This window comes from Nyctereutes procyonoides, unplaced genomic scaffold, assembly GCF_905146905.1.
Source record: "Nyctereutes procyonoides isolate TBG_1078 unplaced genomic scaffold, NYPRO_anot_genome, whole genome shotgun sequence".
Taxonomy (NCBI): Eukaryota; Metazoa; Chordata; class Mammalia; order Carnivora; family Canidae; genus Nyctereutes; species Nyctereutes procyonoides.
The window spans coordinates 59,146,507-59,164,295 of NW_026575043.1; the positions used below are offsets into that span (position 1 = coordinate 59,146,507).

The following is a 17,789-nucleotide window of genomic DNA, read 5'->3' on the forward strand; positions in this document are numbered from 1 at the left end:
GGGCCAAGGCTGACCACCTGCCACCTCCCAGGGCCAGGTGCTGCCAGGTTACCTGGGGGCCTGCATCTGGTGTGCGGGAAGGCTCTCCTCAGCCTGCGGCACAGTGCATGCACCTCTGCCTGCCCCGTCAGGAACACCAGGATGCCTCCTGCAGAAAGAACGAGACCCCTCACTATCCCTTCATTCATGGGGAAAACATCGACTTAACAACAAGCATCTGTGAAAAGCCAGGAGTGAGGCAGGGCCGGGGACAGCAGGACTGAGAAACCCAGATGAGCAGTGGGCAGCTTCCACCCAGACTGAAGACGTGTGACGGGGAGCTGGACAGACCTCCTGCGTGACCTGGCTGCACGACTCCTGGGAAAGGGGGACACAACCCAAAACCTGCACGCAGACCTCATGGCAACTCTATTCACAACAGCCAAGGGGTGGAAGCAACCCAAGCACCCATCAACTGGTGAAGGATGAACAGGCGGTAGTCTCTCCACACAGCAGAATAGGATGCAGCCATTACCAGGCACAATGTGGCTGCGCCTTGAAAGCGAGGTGTCACGTGAAAGAAGCCAGGCAGAAAGCCCACATGGTACGGGAATCCTTCTGTATGAAACGTCTGGGATAAACAAACGTGTAGAGACAGAAAGTCGAATGGTAGGGCCCAAGGGAGGGTCAGCGTTTAACAGGGACAGACTTCGTGGTGACAAAAATGCTCTGCAGAGGGATGTTGAGGACAGGTCACAGCATGGGTGCGCCCCAGGGGTACTGTGGGTCTTCTTCTGGACCATCCCAATGCAGCGAGCGTCACGATAAAGTGAGTTACACGAAGGCCTGCTTTCCCGGCGTAGGTGAAAGTTACGTTTACGCTGAGCTGTAATCTATTGTGTGCAACAGCATGGTGTCTAAAAAGCAACTCCTCTATCTGAGCTTTCAGCAGGTTGTAATTACTGACCACAGATCACCAAAACATCTATGAAAAAGTTTAAAATACTGTGAGAATTACCGGGACGTGACAGACACATGAAGTGAGTGAGTGCTGCTGGAAAAACGGTACTGACAGACTTGTTTGGCGCAGAGAGATGCCTACAAACCTTCAATTTGTAAAATGAATGCAGTATCCACGAAGGACAATAAAGCCAAGCACAGCAAACGAGGCATGCCTATACCATGAATGTATGAAGGCCACTGAACTACGTGCTTACAAATGGTTAGAGTGGTGAAGCTTGTGTTACGGACATCCCACCATCAGGGAAGAGCCAGAGGCGGGAGGGGAAAGAGGTCCAGCCTTTCTGGTCCCCAGGGCCTCACCTGCTGGCAACATGCGGTGGATCTTGCAGACCTTCCGGAAGCACTCGCCACTGTAGTCTTCTAGTGGGGTCCGCTTGTTGAAGTGCACTGTCACTGGGAACTGCCTGGACTCCACCTGAGACACATGCCCAAGAAGGCACCGAGCTGAGCCTCCCCTTGCCCTGGCCTTTTGGACCTCTGAGCTCTTAGCTCAGTGCGAGCAGCTCCCTAATGCCTCCCTCCCACTCACTCTCAGGTGGGCACACCCCCAGCCCCCAGCCTCCATCAGCAGGCAGGGCCTCCCCAGAGCTTGGCTTCCTCACAACTAGGAGTTCCACTGTCAATCCTAACAGGCCCTGCCTCCCCTGGCCAGCCCAAGGCACTACCTTGATGACTGGGGGCGGCTGGGGGAAGAGCCGCTGGTTCTGCGTGAAATCCTCCACCCGCAGCGTGGCCGACATGATGAGCAGCTTCAACGGCAGGTGCCTCTGTGGGATGACAGACCCGGTGACAGAGGGAAGGACAGTAGCTTCCAAGGTGAGACCCACGATTTCAATGGGTGGAGTGATAAAGGGGTTGTTCATATGGAGAGCCACAGTCCCAGCAATGGTCCAGGGGATCCTCTTCTTGGAGATCATCCCACAGCAGCAGGTGGGTGCGGGCAGAGGGAGCCCAAGCTCTTGATGGGGGGATAGGAGCCCTGGCTGTGGCTCGCAAGGGGTTCCCTGGCTGCTCTCTACAACTTGCCCTACCTTTGCCCGGAGAGACACGATGCGGGACAGGAGGCCAATGAGGATATCTGTGTACACGCTCCTCTCGTGGGCTTCGTCGATGAGCACCACCTTGTATCTAAGCAGCAGGAAATCCTGGGGAGGGGGTAGTGTGGTTAGGTCTGCTGGCCCAGGCCCAAGCCATTCCAAGGTCACCCGCACCCCAAAACTCCCCCTCCAGGAGCCCCTTTCATAGCTGGCATGGATCCTGGAGCACTTGGTCAGGGGGAACCCTGGTCCGTGACCTCAGGCAAGTTACTCATCTCTTCTGGGCCGGTTCTCCACCTGTTAGATGGGGCAATGGGACCCACCTGACAGGGTCACAGTCAGGTTTCCATGACAATTACAATCTGTAAAGTGCATAGCTGAGGGCCTGGGGCTAGGGCCTTGCAGAGAAATTGCTGGAAGAAGGGCAGCTACCATGTATTAGAGCCAAGCTACCAAATCCAGACACCTGTAGAGCAGGGAGGGTAGGCAGGAAACAGAAATGAGGTGGTGGCAGGTGGGACCGAGGGCAATCAGACAGTGTACATCATACAGAAAGGAGCCATACTCAGCCATGTTGGGTGGTCCCAGGTGTCCCTGGCTGGTGTCATGGTAGAGGAGATAGGCATCACATCTGCCCTCCCCAGAGGTCCCTGCCCAGATGGACGTCACACAGCCAGCAAGGAGTGATATGCATGTGACTAATGCACAATGTCTGTGAACCAAACCATAATAACGAGTTCACATTTAAAGAGCACCTGCTAGGTGCCAGGCTAAGGTGCCTTCATGCATCATGAAATTTTTGCTTCAAAACAAATATATGAGTAAAGTACAGGCATGCAGACCAAGAAGTTAAGGCTCAGAGAAGTGAAGTGACTTGCCCAAGGTCACATAGTAGCACCGTGTGCCAGCGGCTGGCAAGCCAACTGCTCACCTCCAGGTGCCATGTGAACTCCCCACCCCATGCTCATCAGCCTTGCTTTGTGACAGAAGATGAGGGACCAACCTTCTGGATTTCTTTCAGCAATACACCATCCGTCATGAACTTGATTCTGGTCTCTTCAGTCACGTTTCCTTCGTATCGGATCTGATAGGAGACGACCCTGCGGAGATAGGCTCCAGCTCAGGCAGGCAAGGACCTGACCTGCTGCAGCCACGAGGCCACACCAAGGCCAGAGCTGAGGCCTGGCCCAGCAGCTCTCCCCACATAGCACAGACAGTGCCCGGCCTGTTCTGTCACCAACGTGACGCAGAGGGGCTGTGGCAGCCCTCCAAAAGATAGATCTACCAAACATGGTAGATTTGGCTGGAGCTTAATTCAAACAACCAACTCTGAAAACCTTTCAGAAAAGAGCATGGACAGGACGACACTGCAGAGTTTCACAAGTTTTAGTTGTGGTAAGGGTGCTAAAATTGCTTTATACGGGTCCCTGGGTGGCGCAGCGGTTTAGCGCCTGCCTTTGGCCCAGGGCGCGATCCTGGAGACCCGGGATCGAATCCCACGTCAGGCTCCCAGTGCATGGAGCCTGCTTCTCCCTCTGCCTATGTCTCTGCCTCTCTCTCTCTCTGTGTGTGACTATCATAAATAAATAAAAATAAAAAAATAAAATAAAATTGCTTTATAGATTCCTTATCTTAAAAAATAAAATATTCTTGATCTCTCAGCCCCACACTGTGGAACCTTGAGGATAAACTTCTCTGAAGCCAGCACTGGCTTCTAAACCCCCAGGGGAGGGGGGCGCAGTTGCATGACTTGACAATCGTTGAAACTTGGTTTTAGGTCCATGGGAGCTCATTCACTAGTCTTTTTTTTTTTTTTTTCAAAGATTTTATTTATTCATGAGAGATACAGAGAGAGAAGCAGAGACACAGGCACGGGGAGAAACAGGCTCCATGCAGGGAGCCCAATGTGGGACTCGATCCCAGACTCCAGGATCATGCCCTGGGCCGAAGGCAGGTGCTAAGCCACTGAGCCACCCAGAGATCCATTCACTAGTCTTTCTACTTTTGTCTGTGCTTAAAATTTCCACAATAAAAAGTTAAAAAGGATGACAAAATACGGCGGTTTTGTACATATTGTTATTTTCAATATATACCATTAAATGCACCAGGAAAGACACAGAATAAACCATTTCTATAACCATTCCTCTCAGAGAGGAATACAGAGAGACACACACAGATGCTTGTCTGTGCCTATGGCTGTCTAGAAGGATCCATGAGAAACACACTGGGGGTCCCTTGCTGCCCCTAACATGCAAACAGAACATGCCTCCTCCACTCACATGCCAGTCCCAGGAGGGGCCAGGTGCACAGCAAGTGATGACCCGCAAACATTCAGTAACAAGACAGATAAAGGAAACTATGTTCTTCTGTGCTATCTCAGTTGCAGACCATACTGGACATGCCACCGCTTGGAAACTAAATACCATAATCTTGCCTGGGGCCCAGACACATGCATTACAAACACAGCCCCAAGCCATTCTCAAGCAGGTGCTGTACTTGCTCTGCTGTGCTCCAAAGTAAGTCCCGCAGCCTGAATGCCAGCAGAGGATCTGCACTCAGGGACCTTGCCTAAGCTACCTTGCCAATGCCGAGCAATGCCTGCCTGCATCTGGCTGCCTGCTGCCCTGCTCTGCCCCTAGGTCCCTGTATGGGTCACGGTCCCCTAGTGCACTGTGCAAGAAGTGAGCCCAAGCGCCCAGCTGCCTTGCCTTGCTCTGTGGCCCCCTCCCCAGGATGGTCCTGTTGTCCAGAGTGTGGGAAGCCCTCTTGCATGGTGCAGAAGCAACACTCCCACCAAGCACCCTTGGAACAGACAGGGCCCAAAGGATGCTCAGCACGTGCCAGACAGCTAGCCCCTGGGCAAGGCCAGAGGACCACCCTCACCCCTCCTCCAGGAGGCAGAGCCCTCACCGCTGTGACAGATTCATCTCCTTGGCCACTCGCTGGGACATGGCCACAGCAGCGACTCGCCGGGGCTCTGTGATGCCGATGATGCTGTTGTCACTGGGGGAGGGAGAACACAACACATAAGCAGTACTTGGCCCCACTTGTCCATCCCACAGTTACATGTGGTTCCATGTCAGGATCCAAGGGTGATGGAACATGCGCCAGGCAAGGAGCCCCTAAACAGCAAAAGGGAATGACCTGTGGGTGCACAGAGACACTTTGGGGTCACAGCCTACCAGGAAAGACACAGGCAGAAACTAGGCAGCTGCTGACAGAAGGGGACCCGGGTGGACTTCGCCCACAGCCAGCCAAGCACAGGCCCGATTCTAGGCTGTGCAAAAAACAGTTAACATAGCAGGCCTGGGGCTGCTCTCCTTAGAAAGGTTTGCTTGCTGGGTTGGTGGCGGCTGGCATCTGGGATCTGAATTTGGGAGGGTTCCTGGTCATGTGCCTGGACCGTCTGTATAGTGTGGCTGATGCTGACCACCTGCTTCCCTTCTGGGCACCTGGGACTAGGGCAGGTCCTAGGGAGAGGGTGCCTAGCTGACCTCAATGGACACATTGGGAGTTCCGTCTCTACTGGGCTTCCCTGGTGACAACACTTTACTCGGTTGTCACAACGTGCTGCTTCCATGTGACTCTCCCAGGAGAGGGCTCTGGAAGCCTGTGATTGATTCTCCCAGACTTCACCCCACGCACTTCTCCCCTCTGCTAGTTGTGTTCTGTGCTTTTTGTTCTAATAAGTCACACTTGTGTACAACTACATGCTGAGTCCCATGAACCTTCCTGGCAGATCGATGTACCTGGGGTGGTCCCCAAGATGCACACAGGTCAACAGGAAGGGACATTAGTTAATGCATCACCCCACATGCCAGGGACTGATCTAATACGCATTTTACACAAATTTCCTCATTCACCTACATAACACATGAAGTAGGTGCAAAGGCTATCCTTATCTCACAGCTGAGGAAACTGAGGCCAAGAGAGGTTAAGCAACTTGCTCAAAGCCACACAGGATATGAACAGCATATGATCCCAGCAATAGATCCCTGGGAGCTCATGTTAGGGGATCGCATCTTCACCATCACCCAAGGGACCTGCAGAGGACCCTGTGGCCAGCCCCCACCTGCTGTAGCCTGCTTCGTAGAGAAACTGCGGCACCTGTGTGGTCTTCCCACTGCCAGTCTCACCACACACAATGACGATGGGGTGCTCGGCCACCGCCTCCATGATCACTTGTTCTTCAGCGAGAATTGGGAGCTTTAGCCGTTCTTCCTGGCAAAAGAGATGGAGTCAGTGCTCAGGCAATTGGGGGCGGGGGTGCGGGTGGGGGAGTCCCTTGCAAAATGGCAGAGGGGATCAGCGAAGACTGTTAAGGGTGACATGGTTGTCTGTAGAGGCTCCAGTGGGCATGTGGATGCCATGAGCCTTCCCAGCAAATCAATGAAGCCCTGCCAGCTAAGGACAGGGACAGAGACCCATAGCCCACAGGAGAGAGACATAGGCAGGGTCCTTCAGTGTCAGGGTAGATATCCTTGGGACAGCTTGGCTGGTGCAGAGGAGTCTCAGCTTTTTTTTTTTAAGATTTTATTTAATCACCAGAGACACACAGAGAGAGAGAGAGGGACAGAGACATAGGCAGAGGGAGAAGCAGGCTCCATTCAGAAAGCCTGACACGGGACTCAATCCTGGGTCTCCGGGATCACGTCTTAGGCTGAAGGTGACGGCTAAACCGCTGAGCCACCCAGGCTGCCCAGAGTCTCAGCTACTGCAGAGAGTGACGTGGATGGGGTTTATATTTATATATGATCACTCCAGTAAATAACCTGGCATAATTTTATACAAGTCGAGGATGTGCAACCGCAACCCAGCAATTCTTCTCCTAGACACATACTCTGGAACAGTGACTTTCTTTTTTTTAAGATTTTATTTATTTATTTATTTGAGACAGAATGCATGAGCCGGTGCACACGCATGGGTGGGAGAGGGAGAGGAATAAGCAGACTCCCTGCTGAGTGCGGAGCAGGTTGCAGGGCTTGATCCCACAACCCTGGGATCATGACCTAAGCCGAAAGCAAGAATCGGATGCTTAACCAACTGAGCCATCCAGGCGCCCCCAGAGCAGTGACTTTCTAAGGCTTTTTCCTACAACCCACACATAGAGCACTCAGTACATACATGTGCACACATGCCACGCACATACAGTTGACCCTTGAAAGACACAACTTGGGTTTAAAATGTATGGGATAAATAAACAAATAGATAGATAGATAGATAAATAAAGAAATAAATAAATAAATAAATAAGAAAGAAAGAAAGAAAGAAAGAAAGAAAGGGAAAGAAAGAAAAGAAAGAAAGAAAGAAAGAAAGAAAGAAAGAAAGAAAGAAAGAAAGAAAGAAAGAAATTAAATAAACTGTATGGGACTACTTCCATATATGTGGAATTTTTTCTATAAATATAGAACTAGGGGCACCTGGCTGGCTCAGTCAGTAGAGCATCTGACACTTGATCTCATGGGTTTGAGCCCCACAATCGGCATAGAGATTACTATAAAAAAAAAAGTATAAAACTATAAATGTATTTTCTTCTCCTTATGACTTCTTCTTTTTTTTTTTTTAAGATTTTATTTATCTATTCAGGAGACACAGAGAGAGGCAGAGACACAGGCAGAGGGAGAAGCAGGCTCCCTGCAAGAAGCCTGATGCGGGATTCGATCCCAGACCCCAGGATCACACCCTGAGCCCAAGGCAGATGCCCAACTGCTGAGCCACCCAGGCGTCTCTCCTTATGACTTCCTTGATAACATCTTCTTTTCTCTAGCATTATTGTAAAAATATGGTATATAATACACAAAACATACAAAATATGCATCAATTGACTGTTTCTTGTTATTGATAAGGCTTCCGGTTAACAGTAGGCTATTTGTAGTTAACTTGGGGAGTCAAAAGTTACATGTGAGTTTCTGACTGCATGGGGAGTCAGTGCCCCAACCCCTGTGCTGTTCAAGGGTTAACTGTATTATATTGTGGAGAGGTGTTTTCTTTTAAGATTTTATTTATTTATTCATAGACACAGAGAGAGAGAGGCAGAGACACAGGCAGAGGGAGAAGCAGGCTCCATGCAGGGAGCCCGATGTGGGACTCGATCCCAGGTCCCCAGGATCACACCCCAGGCTGCAGGCGGCGCCAAACCACTGTGCCACCGGGTCTGCCTCTGGAGAGGTTTTATGAACCACTGCTCACCTTCATCATGGGGAAGCAAGCTAACGGGCTCATCTAAAACATTCTATTCTGGGTGGCTCAGCAGTTTAGTGCCTGCCTATGGCCCAGGGCATGATCCTGGAGTCCTGGGATTGAGTCCCACATCGGGCTCCCTGCATGGAACCTACTTCTCCCTCTGCCTCTCTGTGTGTCTCTCATGAATAAATAATAAAAAAAAAGATTCTCTCTCTCCATCTCCCTCACCACTGCTTGAACACTCTCAATAAAAGTCAGCTGCCCTAACTATATATAAACACATAATTATACATGTAACAGAAACCACGGTTTCAGTAAGTAGTACTTATTTTTACCTAGAACACTGCACTGATATTTTCTTTTGTCTTCCCATTAAAAAACAAAAAGGAGCTGGTCACATCCCAGTGGTTTTACAACACAATCTGTGTTCTGGAACAGCCCCTCTGGGACCCAGCCCACTCCCTGGCTCCTGCAGGTCTCCTAGCTCCTGCCCTAGACGCCTTCCCAGACCCTCCTGCTATCTCCCCTCATGGCCCCGACACGGCTTTTGTCACCCTTCCCAAGTGTGGGGACCATGTCAGCATCCTCTGCTGGGCTGACAGCTGGAGGCTGCAGATCACACTCCCCATGCCAGGCCCATGGCACACGCTTGGGCACGGAGATGGAGGCCCCCACCACCCCCAGTTCTGCAGGTGAAGAGAGGGAAGCCCAGGAGTGGGCTAGAAAGTGGTGGAAAGCTGAGTGGCCAGCTGGGCCAGGACCCACAATCAGAGGCCAAGGGTGATGGTGACCAGGTGAGGATAGGAGCAACAGACACCCATCTCAGCAGCTCTTTGTGCTGGGAATGCTGTGTGCAGACTCCTGCACGTCTGTCCCTACAACCCTATCAGGTAGGGACAGCTGTTCCCACTACAGGTGAGGGCGCTGGAGAGCAAGTGAGGCAGCCTGCTCAAGCCACAGGGATGTCCCCGCTCCATATCCCCAGCTCCTCACTGTGTTAGCCTGTGCGCTTATCACAGACACCAGAGCAGCAAACCTGCATCTCAGGGGTGCGGTTCACAGGGATGAAGACAGCAGGCTTCACTGGGGGCCTGGCTGGGGTGGAGGCTGCTGCTGGTGGTGCTGAAGTAGTCCCGGCCAGAGAGGGTTGGCTACTGGGTCCTGGGCTATCAGTCCTGGCCTCTGGTGCAGGTGGCAGTGTCCGTGCTCCAGCCTCTGTGGGCTCAGTGGCAGGAGCCTCCTCGGGTTCAGACTCCATTGAGGGCTCAGACTCCTCCTCTTCTGTCTCCTGGCGATAGCGCTTCCGGTGGGCCCCGCTGAGGCTGCTGATCTTCTCCTGCCTCTGGGCTTCGATCTTGTCAGACTTCCTGCAAGGACAGCCAGAAGTTAGGCACAAAAGCCTTACCGTGGCCCTGTCAACCTGACACAGCTCTGTGCCGCTATATATCCATCAGAAGCGAGGAGTCAAAGTATACCCTTTCCCACCTAAGGACTTTTGCACTTGCTGTTCCTGCTCCAGGCACGTACGTTCTCCCTCACTGGACTCAACTGTCATCCAACAGGGTGACTCTCCTATCTCCCCCCCACCTTTTTTCCCTATTTTCTTTTCTGCTAGTGCTTGTCAGCACTAGATATATATGTATTCACTTGATTCTTGTCTGTCTTCCCACCATTAAAACATAAACTTCTTGGGATGCCTGGGTGGCTCAGTACTTGAGCACCTGCTTTAGGCTCAGCATGTGATCCTGGAGTCCCAGGATCAAGTCCCACATGGGGCTCCCTGTGAGGAGCCAGCCTGCTTCTCCCTCTGCCTATGTCTCTGCCTCTCTCTCTCTGTGTCTCTCATGAATTTAAAAAAAAAAAAAAAATCTTAAAAAAAAAAAATCTTAAAAAAAAAAAAAAAGAAGCAAACTTCTTAAGGGAAGTTTATTTATCATCTTATTTTTGTACACCCCTCTACCCCCAGGGCCTAGAGGAGAGCCTAGGACATAAGTGTGCCCTCATACTAGCCATAAATGTGCAATGTTCAAGGGTGCAGGTCAAGAGTAAGACAGTAGTGCGTGGTGGCTCTAGGGTAGGAGGGGCATGTAGGCTCCTCCTAAGGGTCGGCCACCCCGAGGGAAGCCAGGAAGAAGCCAGCTGATATGGCTTAAGACGACTTTAATGTGACATTTCCTACTTGTTGAAAGTGGGTTGTATTGGGCTGAACAGTGTCTCTCCAGAATTCATGTCCAGAGACTCAGAATGTGACCTTTTGGAGATTGGGTTTTAGCAGATGTAATTAAGACAAAATGAGGACGACCTGGATCAGGGTGGGCCCTAAATCCAATGCCTGGTATCTACACAATGAGAGAAGAGACACAGAAGACCACGGAAGACATGAAGACATGCCGGGAGCCGTGCCAACTTCAGTGTCCTCATGTCTGCCAGGAAGGAACACCCAGTACTGCTAGAAACCACAGAAGCTGGGAGAGATGCAAGGAACAGATTTCCAGCTCCTAGAAGGGACCGACTCTGCTGACATCCTGATGGCCAGAACCACCAGAGAATACATGTCCCTTGTATTAAGGCACCCAGGTTGTGGTATTTTGTTACAGCTGCCCTGGGAGAGTCTGAATGAATACATCAGCAGAACACCCAAAGGCCTTCATGACACAATATAAACGAAACAAAACTTGCTGATAAGCCAAACCTCATCCCTGACCACCTGAAAGCAATTTCTACCCTAATGGCATGTGTCAAAGCTGGAAGAATCTGTGTGCAGGACTCTGCGTTGCAGGAAACCCTGCAGTCTGGTGTGTGTCATTGGGGTTTGGGCAGCATCATGGCCTCTACTCGCTGCAGGTGCGCTGGCATGAGGGTCAATGTGAATGTTCCTGTAAATATTCAAGCCTTCTGGGAGGCTGTGAGTCCCCACCCCTGGCATGAGAGGGGGACTTCAGGAAGGGGCTGGCCCACTCACTCTCGGGTGTGGTACATGCGGTCCCCAGTGCCAAGCTTGGACGTGGTGTAAAACAGTCTCATCTCGGCTTCAGAAACCTGGACTTCGCTCAATTTCTGTAGCATCTCTGCTCGCTGGGGAAGGAAACAGGTGTGTTACACATGTGGAGGGACAACCTTCTCTTCAGAAAGGAAATAAGACTCTACATCAGATGTCGGCCTCGCTAACGATTAAGTCTAACCTAAAGGTCACAGTACAATTGCTGCATGGAGGTCTTGTGTCACCGTGAGCCAGAATGGCTTTCCACCCCTGGACGGGGTCTGGTGCCAGATGAACCAAGCTGTCTTGGCATCACTGTGTGTCACGAGGTATTATCCACTATCCAGATGCCCCCCCCTCAAGGGAGACCAAACAAAGGAGGGCCTGTGTGTGCAATGCAGCACTCCCCAGCTATCTCACAGGGAAGGGAGGCTCTTGGGTGTCAGCAGCAAGTGGTCCCCATGCTGCTTTCAAGAAAGCAGCCTGTGGGGGCAGGGACAGTTGGCCTCTTTCCCCTGGAGAGCCACTCAGGAGTTTTAGTACTCTTGAAATCATATAGATGCATTTTAATATGTGCTTCTATGTATTTTGCAATCAATAAAAGGAAAAACCATGTACAAAGAAGTGAGAAAAAACACAGCACAGATTTTTAAAAGGGGGCACCCTTGCGGGAAAGTGAGTCCCCCCGTGCTAAGGGGCTCCAGGGCCTGAGTCTCAGGGCTGCGAACAGGGGACCCTGTATGGTGACCTGGACAGAAAGGCAAATGTGAATCCCAGGAAGCCTCCAGATTGGGCTTTCTCGGTCTCTGCGCTGCAAGCATCATGGGCCAGAGAACATTTTGCTGTTTTGTGTGCTACAGACCACCTGGCAGTGCCTCAAGCCTCCAGCCTCCCACCAGGTATCTCCAGACAAGGCCAGAGGTTCTCCCGGGGCAAAACTGTCCAGGTTGAGCATCCCTGCTCCAGAGGCAAATACCATTTCCAGGAAATTCGGAAGGGCAGAGAGGTGTGTTTAACTGTACCACAGAGAGGATGTTTTATTATTTTTATTTTTTTTAAAGATTTTATTTATTTATTCATGAGAGACACAGAGAGGCAGAGACATAGGCAGAGGGAGATGCAGGCTCCTCGTGGGGAGCCCGATGCGGAACTTGATTCCAGGACAACGGGATCAAGCCCTGACCCAAAGGCAGACACTCAACCACTGAGCCACCCAGGCTTCTTGGAGAGGATGTTTTAAAACTGCAGACTGTGGGAAGCACTACAGACAACCAACCTAATTTCTTTCAACAAATAAATGACAAGGGGAGAAAAAAAAGAAAAGAGGTGGGGTAGGGAAACATGAAACATTTGGAAATTTGACCTTTACTGGATATTTGATTTTTTTAAAAAAAATTTAAGTGTGCTAATGGTCCTGTGGTTATTTTAAATGGTGCTTAAGATATAATTGGAAATATATATGGATAAAATGTTACGCACAGGGGGTTGAATGGTCTCCCCTCCCCCAGAGATATGCTCATGGCCCAGAATGGGATCTTATTCGGAACAAGGGTCTCTTCAGATGTAATTAAGTTAAATATCTTAACATGAGATCCTGCATTATTCAAGTGGGTCCTAAATCCAAGACAAGTCTCCTTGTAAGACACATAGAGAGGGGACAGCCATGTGAAGACAGGGGCCAAGATAGGAGGGACGTGGCCACAGGCCAAGAACACTTGGGGCCACCCCGAGCTGGATGTCAGGAAGAGCTTTCCCAGGGAGCAGGGCCCTGCCAACACCCTGATTTCAGACTCCTGGCCTCCAGAACTGGAATAGAATATATCTCTTGTAAGCCATTCAGTTTGTTTCAGTAATCCCAGGACACAAATACAGATTTATGCTACCTAGGGTTTGACCCGGGAGGTAGGGAAGTGGCCAGCTGTGGAGATGACTGGGGAAACGTGGGCTGACAGCTACTGGCACTGGTGACAGGTACATGGGAGTCTGGTACACTAGGTTCTCTACTTCTATAGGTGTTGGAATTTCCCATTACAAAATTTGTTCCTTAAGAAAGTATGAAGGAAGGGACGCCTAGGTGGCTTAGTGGTTGAGCATCTGCATCAGCTCAGGTTGCAATCCCGGGGTACTGGGATCGAATCCCGAATTGGGCAACCTGCAGGGAGCCTGCATCTCCCTCTGCCTATGTCTCTGCCTCTCTCCCTCTCTCCCCACCCCCCCCAGGGTATCTCATGAATAAATAAATAAAATAGCTTTTAAAAAAAGTTTGAAGGGAGAAGGTCTGAAATTCTCCAGAATAAAGTTAAAAAAAAAAAAAAGTAACACAAAATGATTAGGACCAAATAAGGAAAGATGAGCATGTTGAGGGACTGACTTCCTAGCTAACAAACATCTAGCCTCAACAAATCTGGGCTCATTGGAGATTCGTGGGCAGGCTCCTGGAGGGTCTGAAGGCTCTGGGGCTGCATCAGATATCAGAGCTGCTGCTAGCCACAGTAGGCCAGACGAATTTAAATTAATTACAATTAAATCACACAAAAAATTAGGTTCCTCAACCATGCTAGCCACACATGCCTAGTGACTACTGTATGGAATTGTGCAGACACAAAACATGCCCCTCATTCTGGAGAGTTTGACTGCACTGTCACGCAGCAGAGACCAAGTCGGGGGACAGAGAACCCACCTCTCCCCAGTCTAGGGAGCCATGTGCAGATCCTGACAGAACAGGCCTACCTGGCTCTTTTTCTCCTTCTGGTCTAAGATTTTCTGCAGCATTTTACGCTCTTTCTTGGTCAGAGGCTTCTTCTCCTTTTTCGATGGGGGAGGGGCTTTGGGCTTCTTTTTCTTCTTCCCAGGCAAAACCAGTGCATTGCTTGCATCGATGCCTTTCAAAGCGTCTTTATCTGAAAAGACACACTTGCGTGGACCCCCTTGCCCCCTGCCCAGGGACCAGAGACCGCAGAGACTTGCAGTACCCCAGAGTCCACAATAATTCCATGTTTCTTTGGGGTGGCTCTGTGCTACCTCTCATGGGACCCTCACCCTATGTGTGAGCCCAAGTGCCCACACAGGTATGGGGGTGCAGGCCTGTCACTGTTCCTTCAACTTGTCTGCCCAGCATCCGCCATGTGTCAGATTCCACTGTGAGCCCAGGGCACCTCCATCCTAGTGGTCAGGGGAGAAGGAGCGGGGTGCCAGTGGGGAAGGTTCAGGACACAACACCGCTCCCCTCAGAATGTGTGAGGTCAAGACTGTTTTCATAATACTACTACAACATTCTCCTAAGACTGCACAGGACACTCAGTACTGGGTTTGTGCCGTATCTACTTGCAAATGTCAGTCTGAAAGTACACAATCTGGACCCAAATTCAGGTACCATATTACTCTTCAACTCAACTTGAGGCAGCCCCACGGGGTGCACCTGTTCTGCCTGACATCTAAGGCTGCAGCCCTCTCCAGGGTTCCGTGTGGGCAGCTACTAGCTTACTAGGTCCTCTGGCTCAGTCCATCTTTCATTGTGTCACAAAGTGTAGGAGAGGCTTTGAGACCCTCAACTAAAACGAACACGACAATTTTAAGCAATGCAAGCTATGCATTCTGCAGTTCTCAAATAAAACAATTAAAAGCACAAAGAAAAACAAAGGAAATGAGCTTATAGCAGCATTTTCCAGAGGTTTCAGATCAGGTGACACATTGTTCTGACAGCTAATGGAGCATGTCCTTGTATACACTGGTTTTGATAGATTTAACCCACATCAACGAAAGAACTTTTGGATCTTCATTTTTTAAGCATGTAAATGGGTCCTCAGTCCAAAAAATGTGAGAACTACCGTGCTATAGGAAAAAAAGGGGGGGGGGACGTAATAAAAAACAGGAAGTGAGGGGTAATATTGAGTCAGTGGTCGAAGGAAGGCTCTTTAAAGAAGGTGATGTGGTCTATGTTTTTAGAAGACTCCTCTGGCCCCCTCAGAAAGGAGGGGATAAATGGACATCCTGGGTCAGAAAGAACTTTCCTAATCTTTGGGTCCAAGAGATCTCAGGCCCCCCTGTTCTGATCACCTCTTCCAAAATTCTGATAGCAGGTAGGATGGCTACTCAGACTGGACCCATTTTACAGGAGAGAAAACTGAGGCAGAGATGTCAGGTGATGTGGTTCATCCCCAGCCTATCCGTGCAACCTCCAAGGAAGGAATTCAGTCCAGATTCCCACTCTGGCATTGTCTCCAATCACCTCACTGCCTGCCAGGCCCAACAAGAACGTGCACTAGAAGGCTAGTCAGTGGGTCGAGGGAAGCAGGCTTTTCTAGAGGCCCTGCTTCCTCTCTGCCCATCTCAGAGTCTAGGTCCACTGTTTCCTCACGCCCACCTCAACCTGGATCTCAGGGAGCAAGTGCACTCAGCTCGGGGAGTCTGACTCTGCAATGTGTTCCGTTTCAGGAGCCTGCAAGACAACTCTGAACCTCAGTCACCTCACCTCACCTCTCCTGCACAACTGGCCTCACGCAGGTCGTCAGCCTTCCTGGATACACTCAGTGGTCTTTCCCTCCCTGACGTCACGGCAACATCCCACTCCCACGGGGATGGCGGGTCCTCCTCCATGGCACCCACAACGACACTCTCCCAGAGCTCCTCTCTCCTCACAGGCTCCTCCTCCCTTCCTTCTCCTCAAGAGCTGGACTCATTCCCTCAGTGAGCTAATCCACTCTGGACTTTAAATGAACAAATATACCATCTACTCCCAGATGATTCCAAAGTGCTATCTCCCCCAGGACCAGCCTCTCTTCAGCATCCAAGCCAGCAGCTGCGTGCCTACCCTGTCCACCTGGTGACTAAACAGGACCTCCGGAGATCACTCATATCCCAAACCGGGCTCTTGGTCTCCCAGGCTGCCCACTCATCTTCTCCAATGGCTGGGTCCAGCGCCTGGGAGTCATTTTCAACATCTTCGTTCCCCGTGCAATCAGCTGGCAAATCCCATCAGCTCCACCTTCAAAATACTCTGAATGCAACCGCCTCACCTGTTCCATTGCTGCGTTCCCTGGTTGGATGTACTGAAGCTTCCTAGCCCAGCACCCTGGTTCTACTCCACCTTCTCCTGCTGGTCCTCAATGCAGCAGCAATGTGATGCTATCACAACAGGAGCCCATTCGGTGTCCCTCTGGTGCTCTAACCCTGACCGGGCCAGTCACCATCAGGACCCTACAGAGCCCACCCCCGTGGCTTGCTTGCACTCCACTCGGCCCCTCGGCTGCCTTCAGGCCTTGACTCAACACTTTCTCAGTGGGACCCTGCAACCCACCCAAACACCTCCTCTGCTGGATCTTTTTGGTTTATAAGCCACACAACAACCTACACGCTTTACGTGTTTAACTTTGCCTGTCTCCTCCCACGAGCATCTAATAAGCTCGGCAGGGCACCGATTTTTTTTTTTTTTTTTAAATCTCCTCTTCTGTTACGTCTCCTACAATAAACCCCGGCACACAGTGGGCGCCCCTACTACCGAGGAGTCTCAGCAGAAATGTCTGGGCTAAACATGCATGTTCCGGGGGATCGCCGGCAAGGAGGTTGTAACGGAAGCCCGAGAAGTCGAGGCGCTTCCTTGATTCTCTTGCCCACACTCCGCATGGTACTAAGCCTGGCTCGGGGCGCCTGGCTGAGAGCGAGCGACTCCTGAATCTCAAGGTCCACAGTTGGAGCCCCACGTCGGGCGTGGAGGGGATTGCAACAAAACAAACAAAAAGGCCGGGCTTCTTAGGGGAGAAAGCCTCGGGACTGTCCCAAGTTCACCGTTAAAACCAGGCGGTCACTGCCGCCACCTCCTTGGACCACCTGAGGGGGGATCTTCCCGGGCCCCGCCCCAGGGCCGCGGACGCAGGGCGCACCCCAGCCCCGGACGCCTTACCCTCCAGCTCCAGCCGCACGGGGGGCGGCTCCGCGGGGCGCTTCGAGGGCCCGGGGGTCGCCTGCAGGCGCCCCTTGACGTTGTAGCGCCGGCGCAGCTTCCCCATGGCGCCTGGTCCCGCCCGGCTCCCGGCGGGATGGCCGCAGCCGCGAACCCCGAAGCCTAGTCCACGTGCGCGCCCAGGCCCCAGGCTCAGGCCGCGAGACTTCCGGGCTGCGCTCTCGCGAGAGCTCACCATACCGGCGCCTTGGGGGCGGGGCGGGGGCGGGGCCTGCGGAAGGACGGGGCGGGGCCAACTTCGAGACGGGAGCGAGGCCTGAGGTCGCTGGGGAGGCCGGGTCTTAAGCTGAGTGCTTCCCACGTGGTGCGAATCTCTAAATCGGAGTCAGGTGCTGGTGCTAATACTAATTTGGTTACCTGGGAGTGGGACTGTTTTGCACCTTTTGAAATATAACGCTGCCCCCGTTGCAAACGTCTCCCCTCGTTTTTTGTTTTTTTTTTTTTTGCTCTTTTGCACTTTGATATCCCTAGAAGAGACACTTCGTTGTATAGTAAAAGGGCACAAATGTTTCCATTACAGGGACAGAGGCACTAAAAGAAGAAAGTATTAGGCGGCTTTAAACTCTCATTTCCGCATCACACTGTAGCGCACTCGAAAATAAAGTATTCTCTGAGTCCTGTAATTATC

At 51.4% G+C, this 17,789-nt stretch overlaps 1 protein-coding gene across 3 annotated transcripts in view; it reads right to left on the minus strand.

The window, feature by feature from the left end:
* DHX37 (DEAH-box helicase 37) overlaps nucleotides 1-17,296 on the minus strand; it is a 28,972-nt gene extending 11,676 nt beyond the window's left edge. For all 3 annotated transcript variants that reach the window (XM_055322025.1, XM_055322024.1, XM_055322026.1), the window contains exons 1-11: nucleotides 17,102-17,296; nucleotides 13,933-14,102; nucleotides 11,185-11,297; nucleotides 9,259-9,589; nucleotides 6,112-6,260; nucleotides 4,950-5,042; nucleotides 3,043-3,139; nucleotides 2,034-2,147; nucleotides 1,668-1,769; nucleotides 1,303-1,417; nucleotides 53-148 (exon numbers count right to left, since the gene is read on the minus strand). In XM_055322025.1, the coding sequence (XP_055178000.1) occupies nucleotides 53-148; nucleotides 1,303-1,417; nucleotides 1,668-1,769; nucleotides 2,034-2,147; nucleotides 3,043-3,139; nucleotides 4,950-5,042; nucleotides 6,112-6,260; nucleotides 9,259-9,589; nucleotides 11,185-11,297; nucleotides 13,933-14,102; nucleotides 17,102-17,207 (1,486 nt within the window). In that variant the 5' untranslated portion in view covers nucleotides 17,208-17,296. The remainder of the gene's footprint in view (nucleotides 1-52; nucleotides 149-1,302; nucleotides 1,418-1,667; nucleotides 1,770-2,033; nucleotides 2,148-3,042; nucleotides 3,140-4,949; nucleotides 5,043-6,111; nucleotides 6,261-9,258; nucleotides 9,590-11,184; nucleotides 11,298-13,932; nucleotides 14,103-17,101) is intronic.
* Nucleotides 17,297-17,789: the final 493 nt, after the last annotated feature.